The sequence below is a fragment of the Hordeum vulgare genome, chromosome 2H (assembly GCF_904849725.1).
Source record: "Hordeum vulgare subsp. vulgare chromosome 2H, MorexV3_pseudomolecules_assembly, whole genome shotgun sequence".
NCBI lineage: Eukaryota > Viridiplantae > Streptophyta > Magnoliopsida > Poales > Poaceae > Hordeum > Hordeum vulgare.
In genome coordinates this window covers 637,864,320-637,879,030 of record NC_058519.1, presented here as the reverse complement: position 1 = coordinate 637,879,030, position 14,711 = coordinate 637,864,320, and the positions used below count along the sequence as shown (strand labels likewise).

The window sequence follows — 14,711 nt, the reverse complement described above, 5'->3', positions numbered from 1 at the left end:
GTGAAATGGGGCTTGTGCCATTCTGACGTCTCTGCCTGTCAAAGAAAATACACAAAAGAGAGTGGGGAATTCGTGGCGTTCAAGCATTTCAACAAACACTTAGCACTTCTCACATATATAGCATGTGAACATCCCGAATATATAGCATGTGACCATACGCCAGTGCACTTCTCACAGGATGTACCCAAAAAAAGGGTGATGGTTGAGGAATATGGCAGTAGAGCAACTAAAGGCATAGTGCGCCTAATGCCCAAATCACATTCACATCCATGAGTTACTCTCGGGAAAAGGTTACATCGTACCATGTCCATAAGCTGAGGTTTCGTGAATGCGACACCATTTCTGATTCTACAGTATGTTGTGACATCATAGCATGGATCAAGAAACCCTGACGTCTCTGCCCCTCAAACAGAAAAAATAGAGAAGAGCGTGGAATTGTTGCCGTTGGAGCATTTCAACGAACACCTAGCAGGCGCCCGCGAATCCCACACCTAGACAGGCACCACATCGATCGTGACCGAAGCGGCAGCAAGAATCACAAGGCAGGAGGCAGGGGAGGGAGAGCCGGGTGACTAACTTGGCGACGGTGCAGTCCTCGAGGTGCTTCTCGCCGCTGCCGACCCGGTCCATTGCTCGCTTGCGGCGGGGCCCGCTATCGTGACGCGGCGGCGGATCGGCCTGCGTACGACCGGGCGGCGGACGGAGGAGGCGTGCTGGGGGTACGGAGGACGGAGGTGGCCGGATCTCGGAGGCGGGGCGGGGGCGGAGGGTGGAGGGGAGGGGGAGGGGAGGGAGGGCTGCAAAGGACTATGGGTTTATTTAGAAGAAACGAAAGGGTGTTTTCGCAAAGATGCACGACGGAAGAAACGTTTTCCTCACTTAATAAAGGACTGCGGGTTGATTAACCGAAAACGGAGGGACTTTTTTGCAAAAATGCCACGACAGACGACAGAAACCGTATTTGCTTTATTATTAGGGAGAGATTGAGTGTATGATCCCGAGCGAATGCTTTGCCTCCTCTTTTATGCCTCGGCCCTTTGGATGAGCTCGTCGATGAACACCAATGGCTCTGCCGAAATGTCGACCTCTTCTTCCTCATCTTCACAATAAAAGTCTTCTTCGTGCCAAGAATTGTCATGGTCGTCCTCATCTTTATCATCGTCGACGAATGGAGTGTCTTCATAGTGGCCTCGGTCGTCCTGGTTTTGGGTCGCGTAGGGATCGAAAGTTGGTCCTTGGCCGTCGACGTGGAAGGCCTCACCACGCCCTCGAAGATGATGTTCTCCATGAACGTCGCGTAGTCAGGGTCGTCGGCCATCGACATTGGCATTGGCATCCCGTCGAACAGCCCGCAGGCGGTGCCCATGGTCGCCGAAGGGAACGACCGGGGCTGCTTCCTTTGCATCCCGTCGGATGGCTGGCCGCCGGCACTGTAACCCAGGGTGACGTTGAGGTCGATGACGCCCGCGGGCGTGGCCGGAGCGACCACACTGCAGTCCAGGGACGTGGAGAACCTTGTCTGGCCATGGTCGTGGAGCGCGCGCGCGGGGGGGGGGGGGTATGCCTCGGGCGTGACATATGCGCTATTGGAACGGTGCTACGGAGGACGGACGACCAACGAGCCTATGTTGGCCGCGGGCATGGCAGCGACCGACAAAATGGTCGACGAGGGTCGGCACAACCCTAACAGGAGGAGGGCGTGCACCTTGGCAACGGTGGCCTCCTCACCTTAGCATGAGCTCCGACTGAGGCTTCCTGAGAGCCCTCTTCTTCGTCGCAGGGCGTGCGACCGCGGTCGGCCCGCTGGGATTCATCGAGTCATCGTCCATGATGGAGGATGAAGAGCAAAGAGGGAGCGTGGGAGAGTTTGAGGCAAAATGAAGAAAAGGTGGGGCGGTCATGTTCCCGACAGACGGGTTCGGAGGAGGACAAGGACGCGCGCCTTACGTGTCCATACATGTCCGTTCGGCCGCAAAAACGGCTTAAAGTTGGACCGACAATGAAGGTGGTCTTAGAAACCCCCACATCATAAAAACGGACGGTCGAAAACACAAATTGGTAAGAGGACTCGTTTTAGACTCGGTTTTACTGTCCTTGATTAGCTGGTAATCTCCTCATCCCATCATCTGTTGTGCAGCTAGATCCGTCGTCTTTGAGTAAGGCCTTCACAGCCGGCTACACGAACGAACCGGACACGGAGAGGTGTCTCGATCCCATCCGATCCAAGTACCGTATTTGTTTGTCATCACAATCACAATATTAAAGAATCGTGATCTCCCCCTATCTCCTCCGCGTTCCCCTTCCCCTTCCTCCCTGTCTCCTGCCTCCCCTCCTCCTCCTCCTCTCAGATCTCCGGCGACAAGAAGATGTCGGGGCAGACGCAGAGACTGAACGTGGTGCCGACGGTGACGATGCTCGGGGTGGTGAAGGCGCGCCTGATCGGCGCCACGCGGGGGCACGCGCTGCTCAAGAAGAAGTCGGACGCGCTCACCGTGCAGTTCCGCGCCATCCTCAAGAAGATCGTCGCCACCAAGGAGTCCATGGGCGAGGCCATGCGCGCCTCCTCCTTCTCGCTCGCCGAGGCCAAGTACGTGGCCGGCGACGGCGTGCGCCACGTCGTGCTCCAGTCCGTCCGCTCCGCCTCGCTCCGCGTCCGCTCCCACCAGGAGAACGTCGCCGGGGTCAAGCTGCCCAAGTTCACCCACTTCGTCGACCCCGCTGGCGCCTCCTCCCCCAGCCTCACCGGCCTCGCGCGCGGCGGCCAGCAGGTCTCCGCCTGCCGCGCCGCCCACGTCAAGGCCATCGAGGTGCTCGTCGAGCTCGCCTCCCTCCAGACCTCCTTCCTCACCCTCGACGAGGCCATCAAGACCACCAACCGCCGCGTCAACGCCCTCGAGAACGTCGTCAAGCCCAGGCTCGAGAACACCATCACATACATCAAGGGCGAGCTCGACGAGCTCGAGCGCGAGGACTTCTTCAGGCTCAAGAAGATCCAGGGCTACAAGAGGAGGGAGGTCGAGCGCCAGATGATGGCGGCCAAGCTCTTCGCCGAGGAGCAGCTCGCCGAGGATCTCGCCCTCAAGAGGGGCGTCTCCATGGGGGCCACGACCAACATACTGGTTGGCGGCGGCGACAAGGACGAAGACATCATCTTCTGATCTGATCTCATCGTCACCCCTGCTCTCCAATTATTATTCAATCGGTGAGTTTACCTTGTGCACATGTTTTGGATCTAGGATGCGTTAGCTGTGATGCTTTCCTTCACAGATGCTGCTGATTTCGTTCATTTGATTGTAGTGTCAAACAAGGATTTGGGTTGTGGTTTTGGGGGAAATTGTTCTTACTTCTTAGGTGGATGCTTCATTATATTATCCTCAATCTGCACATTGTTCACCTAGAAAGTTTGCTAGCCAAGCATTACTTTCACAGATGCTGCTGATTTAGTTCATTCGATTGTAGTATCGAACAAGGATTTGGATTGTGGTTTTGGGGGAAATTGTTCTTACTTCTTAGGTGGATGCTTCATTATATTATCCTCAATCTGCACATTGTTCACCTAGAAAGTTTGCTAGCCAAGCATTACTTTCACAGATGCTGCTGATTTAGTTCATTCGATTGTAGTATCGAACAAGGATTTGGATTGTGGTTTTGGGGGAAATAGTTCTTAGGTGGATGGTTGTCTGTCAAATATAAACCACATATAGAATTGCAAGTGCGTGCTTCATTATATTATCCTCAATCTGCACATTGTTCACCTAGAAAGTTTGCTAACTCTGCATCACGGTAGTTTATCAAACAACTGTTTACGCCATAAGTTTCTAGATAGACTTCTAATGTTAAACCACTAGCCAATAAGATTTCATGAGCGTTGAGCGTTATAAATTTACTCTTGTCTTAATTTCTGTTGAGAAACGTTATGCTTCTCACAAATTCAGGATAACTGCGCCTGCAGCTAGGGGAAGGGCTGGTCTCCTAGATATATATAGATCAGCAGTCAAATAGGATTCGCTCTTCAGAAGGAAAAAACAGAGGTGCCATAGTATTGACTACAAACATAAACAACAGATGGAATCATGAGCCTGTGCTTCATTATATTATCCTCAATCTTTGCATTATTCACCTAGAAATATTGCTAGCCTTGCATTGCGGTAGCTTGTTCAAACAATTGTTAACTCAATATGGTTCTGAACTTATGTCAGTAATCACTAGCCAATAAGATTCCATGAGCTTTATACTTAGTCCTTGTCTTGTTTCTGTGTTCTAACTTCCAAGTGCTAATTATCCAAGGAAAGTGGTCTTTAGATGATTGCATCAGGTCACTGGCAGATTAGTCACCTACAATGGGTGAGCAGCGTTCATGTCTTGTGCACATGTTGTGGATCTAGGATTAGAAGAAACCTTTTGTAGATAGATGTGTTAGCTGTGATGCTTTCTTCCACAAATCCTGCTAGTACTTTAGTTTAGTTAGTTGTAGTATTGAACAAGGATTACGGTTTGGGAACAATAGTTTTCTTGGATGGCTATCTGTCAAGCATAAACAACATATAGAATTACAAGTGCATGCTTTGTTATATTATCCCCAATCTTCACATTAATCTAGAAAGCTGCTGGCCTTGTTTTAGGGTAGCTTATCAAACACTTGTTTACTCCATATGGCTCTAGACTTCCAATGTTAAACCACTACTGCTAAATAAGATTTCTTGAGTGTTAAACTTTTCTCTTGTCTTCTTTCTTAGTCACCTATGATGCATTCCTCAGGAAATCAGGATATGGCATGGTATTAAATCAGTAAACAGGATAGTACATCATAAACAAATTTGTGAAGTGCAAATCAGCAACAAACTAGTTCCATGTGTTCATCAATACACAGTAGGACCGGCTACTAATGGCACACACATATTAACATTTGGGGTTTGGGGGGGGGGGGGGGGGGCAGCAGGCGATGTGCAAGGCTCCACAAATATCAGACATGCACATTTTTTCTATCGAAGAACGTTATGCTTCACATAGAAATTAAAATTAGCCTGGATACTTGTGCTTATTGAGGATAACTGCACCTGGAACTAGGGGAAGGCTGGTCTCCTAGATACATATAAATTAGGCAAAATAAGACTCAACTCTTCAGTACAGAAAAGCAGATGTTCCATAGTATTGACTACAAACATAAACAACATATGGAATCACAAGCGTGTGCTTCATTATATTGTCCTCAATCTTTGCATTATTCACCTAGAAATATTGCTAGCTTTGCATTGTGGTACCTTGTTCAAAAAATTGTTAACTTGATAAGGTTCTGAACTTATCTTAGTAATTAGATCACTAGCCAATAAGATTCCATCAGCGTTATACTTTGTTCTTGTCTTGTTTCTGTGCTCTAACTTCTACTGTAATTGCTACCATCCAAAAAAGTGGTCTTTAGATGTTAGGCTCACTGGCAGATTAGTCACCTACGATGCATTCCTTGGAACATCAGAATTGGGCATGGTATTTTTTTTAGACCATCAGGGGATATATCCCCGGTTCCATTCCATACAAAATGAAACCATGTTCAAAGATGCAAAGGTTCAAGGTTCACAAACTACACACTTAAAAGGAAAAACATTTTCATATATCATGAAAAGGAAACAAGTTGATGGAAATTAAAAGCTGGTTGCCCCAAACAAAAGATCGCCCAGCTGTATCCAGCGGCAAAGGAGTCCTGGGCATGCTCACCAGGTGTTTTGAATAAACATCCAGCATCGTACATTCCTGGATCCCGAAAATAATACTCCAGTTTTGCAGATTCTTGTTCAACCATGCGCTATGGTTAGACACAATCTCATTCCTAAAAAGCTACAATCCCCACAGGGTTGAAGCAGATATCGCATTCGAGTGATCAAATTTCTTATTGCAAAGCCATTTAGAAACCAAAGACTCGAAATCAGGAATCTCAAACCCAAAGAGCGTTTGAACATCAGCTGACAGCTGCTGTGCTAGTATGCAATCAAAAAACAGATGTTTCACAGACTTAGGGCCAGTTCTTTTGGTGACTTTTTTTAACTTCTAGAATAAACTGCCCCCTACCAATCTTATTCTAGAAGCCCAATAAAAAAAAGTATACTACTCAAGTCTTAATTAGTAGGCTTCTAAAAAAACAAATTTGGTTCGGCTTCTAGAATAAGCTGGGTAGGGGACAGCTTATTCCAGCTTATTCTAGAAGCCAGCAAAAGAACTGGACCTTAATCTCTATGCAATGGGCCAATGGCTACGTTTTAAAGGCTTAGGGATCCCCCTCCTCAGGTTATCGCTAGTCAACATAATCTTATTTTGACACAGTAACCATAGAAAATATTGGATGATAGGGCATACTATCAAATCAATGATGGGTGGCACATCATAAACAAATTAGCAAAGTCAGGTAACAAACTAGCTCCATGTGCTCCTCAAAACACAGTAGAAAAAGAGAAGGCCGGCTACACACACACAAGCGAGTTATGTGCAGAAAACTTCGCAGATATAGAACAGGCAAGTTTAGTTCTTGTCGAAGGATGATATGCATCTTAAAAATTAGCCTAGTCTGTTAGATGATGACCCATTTCTAGATACATGTAGATTCAGGATAACCACACGTGGGAAGGCTAAATATGCATATAGATTAGTCAAATAGGATGTGCTCCTCCTCCTCAGAAGAAAACAGATGTGGCATGCTGTTAACCCAACAAGTGTGACAACACATTACAAACGTATTAGCACATCACATGGTAGAAAAGAGAAAACCACAATTCTCCTATATATACAAATATTCATATTGGATAGACAAAATATTTCTAACCTCATTCAGGAAGTCATTTGCAGGATGAGAAAGTCAAAGACCCTCAGATGTATCACCTTTATCTCTTTGTTCAGACCAAATGGCTTGAGAATTTGATCAAATGATGTACTAATAATCCATAATATCATATATGGAAGAGGTTATGCTTCTCAGAAAATTAGCTTAATCTGTAGTACCCATGATTAGATCCAAGATACATATAGCTTGTTTGTAACCACTTCTGGAGTTAGATCTCAGAGCAGGGGAGGGAAGCAACACTAGCATCAAGCCAATAATTTTTCTTTGCATCATTCCTGACTGATTGTGAGAAGTGGTATTCAGGGTGCATGTTCAGTGCGGTACGTGTGCATATGGGCAACACTATAGGCTGATCCTTGAATTTCCAATTCGAGATATATTTAGCTCCCAGTGGTTAACTCCCTCCGTTAGGTTGACTGAACCATTAAGTTCTCTGTTTATAAGGATCTGAAGTTGTATATTTAGAAAGCAAATGTATGTTAGTCACCATACTCAAGTCTTATTTTTAACTGTATGGATTTATTGATTGAATGTGGCCCATTTTTCATAGCAAAAAATAAAGTTAAAGCCCTATTTGCTGGAACTCTCTATTTGTGTCCACATAAGTGCAGGCTGTCGGTAATACCACAATACTGTTGCTGAGATATGTCTCCCTATCAAGTGCAGGAGCAACATAGAGCAACTTTGTTTCCCCTTCTTAGCGTTACTTGCTGTCTGGGTCTCCCTAAGAAAGGAATCCTCGCTCTACCTTGCTGAAAAGCAAGGGAAGGCCGGAGTAGACGTGCATTTCTGCCATGGTGCTCGAATTTTGTGATTCTGTAACATGTTCCTTCTCATGGTGCTCGAATTTTGTTTCAGTCTCTTTAACGGCATATTTCTTCTTCTCCTTGCAGCGGTGGACACAATAAGTTGTGGTGCTGGAGCCCCAGAATGGCATCTGTTTATAGAGTGGCGGAGGTTTTGTTTCAGGCAGGCTGTGTGCAGCCTGATTTGTGGCCCAAGACACAAAATAATCTCTCTTCTGTACTTTGGAAACCAAACATTTGCTGGTGAAACTAGTGGCTATGTGCAGTAGTAAATTCTTTTGTACTGTATTTCATTTCCCTGCACGCTCGCTTTAGTTACATATATATTTATTCAGACATTGTGTATCTGGATTTTGGCTTGCTTTCTGGTTGTGTGCATTATGTATTCTTGGAGGGAAATAGTTGTTGCATTACGGCTTTAAACAAAATAACACCAAGTTCTGAATTTTTGCAGGTAAAATAAGATTTACATCAACACTTTTGTCTTCTTTATTTATTATACAGCTTTTGCCTACTTTTGATGCTTATTTTCAACGCATATACCGTGCTAAAGACTGTTGAAAGCACATATTGCCCAAGCCCGACTCATCTCAAAGAAGAGCGGGCGGACCACCGATCGTCACGCTGTGAAGCCATGAACAGCTTGAACTATTATCAGTCAAATCAAAAGGAATTGCAAAATTATTTGCCGACGTCAAACCTATACAGTTGAAAGCACATGTTCCGTTGGTTGATCGTTTACAGAACGTGTGATGCACATGAAGCCATGAATAGCCTTGCACTGTTATCAGTCAATCAATCAAAAAGATTTGCAGAATACCATTGATGTGAACCAGGATTACAAAAAATATACCATCGACGTGGGCCGATACCGAATGTGGGCGACGCAGCTGTTGGCTTGCAGGAATTGCACATGTGCACATGCCGTCTCAGACTCTGTCCCCAACCACTCCCACAATGGGAAATCTCACGCATTGCGTACAACCAGTTTCCTCGCCATACAACGACGAAATAATATATCTCAAAACTTTAGGAATGAATGAAAAGAGGGGCCTCTAAAACCCACGCAGCCCTAGGAACCGCTTGAACGAGACACGAAGAAAGGCGCTAGTTATCTGCCGCCAGTGGTGGAACGAAGCTGAGATCCTGCAGCGTTTGTTCGAAGATGTGGCCTACTCTCAGCAAATTCCCCTGTAAATTATGAAGAAGAAAAATGATCATCAATTGAATCGCTTGATGAAAGAAAGCCTGTAGAAATAACTGGAAAGGGGAACTGCGCTCCAGTCCTGGAATGATGCTATGTCATTCAAGCCGGCAATAGCAAATATATTTTACCTCACTGAAGGGAGATCCGATCATCTGAAGTCCGACTGGGAGACCCGCAGACCCACCTTCGACGAATCCACAAGGCACAACCAATGCAGGAAGCCCAGCCATGTTAACATTCACCTGCATCAGTCATATCAGATTTGCACTGCGCTCTATGAGATCTCACTAACGTGATAACTTTTAACACACGCAAAATGACAGCGGAAGAATTCAACTACAGCTGGCAGCTTTACCAATATGATAAACTATCTTTGCAAGAACTAAAAGGTGCACGATAAGGCAGGCAACATCACTAATTTACTACTCCCGCCGTCCGGAAATACTTGTCATAGGAATGGATGTATCTAGATGTATTTTAGTTCTAGATACATCCATTTTTATCAATTTATGCGACAAGTAATTCTGGACAGAGGGAGTGTTACTTTGGAACAAAAGCAAACAGTTATAAGTCTGCAGTTATACATAAAAAAAATTGCACATTCAACAATTTATTACCGTCATGATGTCTCCGGCGTACATAGCTAATGGATCATTTGTCTTTTCACCTGCCAACAAGGCTCACGTTATCAATGTGAAAGGAAAGAAAGGGAAGGGACCATACTTCTTTTAGGGAGGACAGGGCAGATAATACCATACCTATCTTGTAGGCTGCTGATGGAGCAGCAGGTGAAATAAGAATATCGTATTTGCCCAAAGCTTCTTCGAAGCTTTTCTTAACCAGCGTCCTCACCTACTACAGTGTAATTTTTGTCAGTTAAGAGGTAAAAATGATCAAAATGCAAATTTGCACTGGATGCCACCTTCCTATTCCTATGGTTACCTGTTGCGCTCGTTTGTAGTATGCATCATAGTATCCAGCAGATAATGCATAAGTTCCCATCAAAATTCTCATTTTGACCTGAAAAGAGCAATCAAAATTATACTTCATGCGATTTACCGCAAACCATTATTGTTGTCCACTTATAAAAGATAAAATATTTAAGTAGTACCAAACATTGCGTGCAGAACTATTATTATTTTTCCTTGCTCAGGTATTACAGATTCAGCGGTCACGTACCACGTAATGTCAATACACTTAGCATTCCAACAAGCATGGTGCCACTGACTTGACATGTGCAGAGTTTGTTGGGTTACATAGCTTAGCATGGTAGTTCATTTATGAATGTATGTACTCACCGGCACTAAACTTGAAAGCTCTGCTTGATGACGGATCAAATCAGCTTTCTAAACTCATATATACACAACTAACAGGTGTGATAGCTTTCTATGCTTTCATTTCCATAGTACTAATGATCATTTAATCACAATAAGGACAGATACTGAGAAATATGGAGAAGCGTCTTGGGGTGGCCCGGTGGAGGCACTGTACCTCATGACCGAGACCACTAGCCCGGGAATTTCCGTAGAGCTCATTCAAGTCATCAGCCGAAACCTGCCGCCCATACCTGAAAATGAGTTCTCGAGAACATAAATATTTATAGATTGAAAATAATTGGAATGGGAGGTTCAAGTACCACCTGATGCCATCATAGCGTGACAAATTAGATGAGGCTTCAGAAGAGGCCAATATGTAATATGCTGGCAAGCCAAGAGAAAATGAAGGCATCGAAACCTGAAAAGCATTGAAAAGAATAGTTCATTGATTATTATATCCATTTTTATTTATTTTTATTCTTTTTCTAGCAAAAGAGAAGCAACAAACCTCTTCCACCACCGATCCTAGCTGTTCCAGATGCGAAGCAGCAGCCCTGATTGATGATATGACTCCAGCATCCACACCCTCTCCAAGAGTTTCTTGGATAATCCCAATTCTCACATTATTTAATGGTTTTGATTCTAGTAAACTTAGAGATGCCAAGTCTGATCTATAGTCTGGAACATCCTGAGAAAGTGATATGAGAGATCAGATTGAGCAGCAATGAGACATGCTTACTGCCTTCTTGTTTCGAGATCTACTGGCTATAGATCCGCTTGCATAAATGTAGATCCAAAACAAAATAGATCAAGAATTTTAATGCCTTGTAAAAAACACACTACAAGCGTGCCTTGCACTTTTTCTTACACATAGTGAATTGCATTAGCATTTTATATGTTTGAGATGGGCAACAATATGCAGTCCTTCTGCCCTCACAAAGTAAATGGGCAATGGCATTTCACAGTGGTTACCAACAGTTCAACACCATAAGTGCATCAAACAACCGACGCACAAAATCACGATTCATGAGAAGGAAACGTACAAGAAGAGAATCCGCCATAATGAGAATGACAGTTGTCAACGGAAGATAAGGTCTTGCTCCGGTAAGTTAGTCATATGATTTATGTTTTCTTGTTTCGCACATGGATACATGCTAAGAGGCTATTACTTAGTCATAGTTACTTAACTGGCTGAACTAAGGGAAGTGTAAGTGGTTCCCAACTAAATTAGATGAAAACATATCTGGACTGAAACAAAAAATATGGAAGATGTACATTAAGGTGAAGTTTCAGGTTCTTACATGAGAGCTGCTGGTTGAATCCATTTTGTCATGGCCAGCAATGACAGACAATATGGTTGCAGTGTCAAAAACTGATGATCCAAAGCATCCCACAACATCCAGTGATGAAGCATAAGCCATGAGGCCAAAACGAGATACCCGGCCATAAGTTGGCTTTAACCCTACCACACCACAAAACGATGCCGGTTGCCTCACACTTCCACCTGTGTCACTCCCTAAGGACACCACACACTGTCTAGCAGAAACCGCAGAAGCAGAACCACCTGAGGATCCCCCAGGCACGCGCGAATCGTCCCAAGGGTTTGTGGTCACCTGCATACCATATCAGTGTTATCCGTTAATGTCATGTCATACCATAGGGCCGTAATTATTATGCAACAGGGAAACTAGAGGATATGTTTAAGAAAGTTGGAAGCAGCAAGAAGTTCCATTCACATCAATGAACACCTGCAACATGTATTTGTAATTCAGTATATGAACTAAGTCGCCGAATACCAGGTTTGATTTCATTGACCTCAACGAACTAAACACTGGCAGCATGTATTTGCAATTCAATATATGTACAAACTAAGGCACCGAATTTGATTTTATTGACCTCGAGGAACCAGAATAAATACGCATCTACTACCATTCTTAGCACTTTTCTCAGATGATGCAAACTTCAACGAACTTGGACAAAGCAGCATACAGGATCTGATCGGTGAGGCTCCAAACCTGAAACCCAGAGCCCTCGGTGGTGCTCCCCATGCCGAACTCATCGAGGTTAGTCTTCCCCACCACGATGGCGCCCGCCTCTCGCAGCCGCCGCACGGCCGTGGCGTCGTACGCCGGCTGGAACCCGTCGAGTATCCGCGACCCGCCGGTGGAGGGCATGCTGGCGGTGCAGAGGTTGTCCTTGACGCCCACGAGCACCCCGGCGAGCGGTCCCACCGCATCCTGCCCACCCGAGGCAATCCTCCGGTCGAGCTCCTCCGCCTCCCGCTCGGCGGCGGCGTCGGCCACGTGGATGAAGCTGCGCAGGCTCGGCTCGGTGCGGCGGAGGCGGGAGAGGTACTCGGAGGTGATGTCGGCCGCGGTCCTCTCGCCGGAGAGGAGCGACTCGCGGATGGAGAGGATGGAGGAGGGGGTCGGGCCCGGGGCCAGGGTCTTGGCGGGGGGGGAGGAGAGGGAGGAGACCGCGGTGAAGCGGCGACGAGGTATGGGGGATGTGCGGCGGTGGGAGAGGAGCATGCGGTGGGCCTGGAGAGGCGGCGGCATGGCGGCGGCCGGCGGGGAGATTCTCCGGCGAACGCCGGTGCGCGTGGGGGTTTGGGGTTTGGATGCGTGGGGAGGGCTGGTGTGTGGATTTGGGGATTGGGTGGGAGGGGATCAATGGTTGGATGGAGGACACGTGGAAGGTCAACGATTTCTGGGCGTCCGATTAATCAGCCCCACGAAGATTGCCGGTGGTAAATGGCCAGCGGAAGTGCCCCTGGTGTAAATCTTCAGATTGATCAAGACAAATTTATGAGACATTTGGCTAAAATTAAGCTTGCATTCGTTTAAGATAAAAAAAGTTACGACTAAAGCATGATTCACAGAGGACAAGATGTATTCCGATCTTTTTCTAAAAATGGCTAAGACAATCATGGTTCGCTCAACCGTCTTTTTAACATTTTCTCTAATTAATATGAGCTAGATATTAGTGTAAAGAAAAGTTTCGGTTTACACATACGGCAAACAATGTTCGCTTTGCTTGCTTAATAGTTGTAGTCAGTTGGATGGAGAACGGTTTCTTTCTTGTTCAAAGTTGTTGCAACAGTTAGTTAGGGCTCTGTTCAGTGTCATTTTCACATTGATTAGAAAGATGGAAGTAAGAACTTCATCTTAACTTTTTTTCCATCTCATCATCTTTTATTCAAAGAACAGCTATGACAACTGACGCAAGATCTCACTTTTCGGAAAAGAACCTCCTAGCTCTTCTATTTTCATAGTTTTCATTCCGCATCGGTCCATAACTCAAATACGATGGTAGAATAACCGAGAATCTCATACTTCTTGCACTTCCATAATTCCCGTCTTGCGTTTGTGTATGACATAGTTTGGATACAATATTCCCAAATAAATGACAATGTAGTAACTCCTAACAAACCAATAGCCTTAAAACGACACAATTCTCATTTATGGTTATGAATTAAGAGAGCCCTATTCGTTTATCAAATAATTGAGAATCAAATATCTCCTCTACCTTTACAATTCCCACCTCGTGATTATGTATAACATAGTTTGGACAATATTCTCAAATAGAATGACAACGTACATCCACTCCTAACAAAGCAATAGCCTTTAAACAGTACAATTCTTATTTATGATTCTGAATTAAGGCATTTATTTTTGTTTATGTAATAATTAAGAATAGCGTGGCTCTTACACCTCGAGAGGTCTCACCCCGCTTTTGTTTGAATATAGTATTTCAAATAGGGTGATAGTGGGATCGTATAACTACTAACAAACCAATAGCCTTCAAATTGTACAATTCTTATATATGAATCTGAACTAAGACATGCATTTTCATCTACGAGATAATTGAGATGTGCGCCCTTCCGCCTCCACAATTGTCATCCTGAGTTGGTGTATAGTCTTATGGTCTGGATACACTATTTCATGATAGAGGTATTGTAACCCCTAACAAACCAATAGCCTTCGAATAGTACAATTCTCATACATGGTTTTGAATTAATACATTTACTACCGTTTTTTCGGATATTTGAGAATTGCATGGCTCTTCTATCTCCATAGTTCTCACCTCGAGTTAGTGCCTAACGATCTAGTTTGTATACTATACTCCCAAATAGGATGGCAACGACATTGTAACTCCTAACAAACCAATAGTCTTCGAATGGTACAATTCTTGTTTGTGGTTATGAATTAAGATATTTTATTCATTTATCGAACAATTTAAAGTCATGTAGCTCTTCTACTTCCACACTTCTCACCCCGCGTTGGTGTTAACCTTATACTCCATCCGTTCCTAAATATAAGACCTTTTAGACATTGCACTATAAACTACATATGGATGTACATAGACATATTTTAGAGCGTAGATTCAATCACTTTGCTTCGTATGTAATCCATAGTGTAATCTCTAAAAGATATTATATTTAGGAATAGAGAGAGTAGTTTGCATACATTAGTTACAAATAGGATGATAGCGGCGATATTGTGAGTCCTAGCAAACCAATAACCTTCAAATAGTACAACTCTCATTTATGT

At 44.7% G+C, this 14,711-nt stretch overlaps 2 protein-coding genes across 3 annotated transcripts; one reads left to right on the top strand and one right to left on the bottom strand.

Moving 5' to 3' along the window:
* Positions 1-2,206: 2,206 nt before the first annotated feature.
* Positions 2,207-7,982, top strand: LOC123428186 (V-type proton ATPase subunit D). Of its 2 annotated transcripts, XR_006622508.1 has the most exons (3): positions 2,207-3,202; positions 7,496-7,626; positions 7,723-7,982. XR_006622508.1 is itself a non-coding variant. In XM_045112370.1 (2 exons), the coding sequence occupies exon 1, from the start codon at positions 2,367-2,369 to the stop codon at positions 3,156-3,158; it is 792 nt and encodes a 263-aa protein (XP_044968305.1). In that variant the 5' UTR covers positions 2,211-2,366; the 3' UTR covers positions 3,159-3,202; positions 7,723-7,982. The 2 variants fall into 2 exon arrangements, 1 of the variants encoding a protein (XP_044968305.1); XM_045112370.1 differs by lacking the exon at positions 7,496-7,626 and having other exon boundaries at positions 2,211-3,202.
* Positions 7,983-8,430: 448 nt separating this feature from the next.
* Positions 8,431-12,794, bottom strand: LOC123428185 (glutamyl-tRNA(Gln) amidotransferase subunit A, chloroplastic/mitochondrial). Its single transcript, XM_045112369.1, has 10 exons — positions 12,174-12,794; positions 11,460-11,771; positions 10,667-10,846; positions 10,482-10,576; positions 10,334-10,409; positions 9,785-9,862; positions 9,601-9,694; positions 9,460-9,509; positions 8,971-9,084; positions 8,431-8,826 (listed from the first exon to the last, which is right to left on the bottom strand). Exons 1-10 carry the CDS (start codon positions 12,714-12,716, stop codon positions 8,743-8,745), a joined length of 1,626 nt encoding a protein of 541 aa, XP_044968304.1. The 5' UTR covers positions 12,717-12,794; the 3' UTR covers positions 8,431-8,742.
* Between the last annotated feature and the right edge of the window lie 1,917 nt (positions 12,795-14,711).

What these genes read in the sequence shown, in the direction of transcription:
- LOC123428186 (XM_045112370.1), top strand. Translation starts at nt 2,367, where the DNA reads ATGTCGGGGCAGACGCAGAGACTGAACGTGGTGCCGACGGTGACGATG.
- LOC123428185 (XM_045112369.1), bottom strand. Translation starts at nt 12,716, where the DNA reads ATGCCGCCGCCTCTCCAGGCCCACCGCATGCTCCTCTCCCACCGCCGC. An exon ending in TAGGATCGGTGGTGGAAGAG is followed by an intron (nt 10,577 to 10,666) that starts GTTTGTTGCTTC and finishes AATGCTTTTCAG; the next exon opens with GTTTCGATGCCTTCATTTTC. An exon ending in ATCAGCAGCCTACAAGATAG is followed by an intron (nt 9,510 to 9,600) that starts GTATGGTATTAT and finishes CCTTGTTGGCAG; the next exon opens with GTGAAAAGACAAATGATCCA.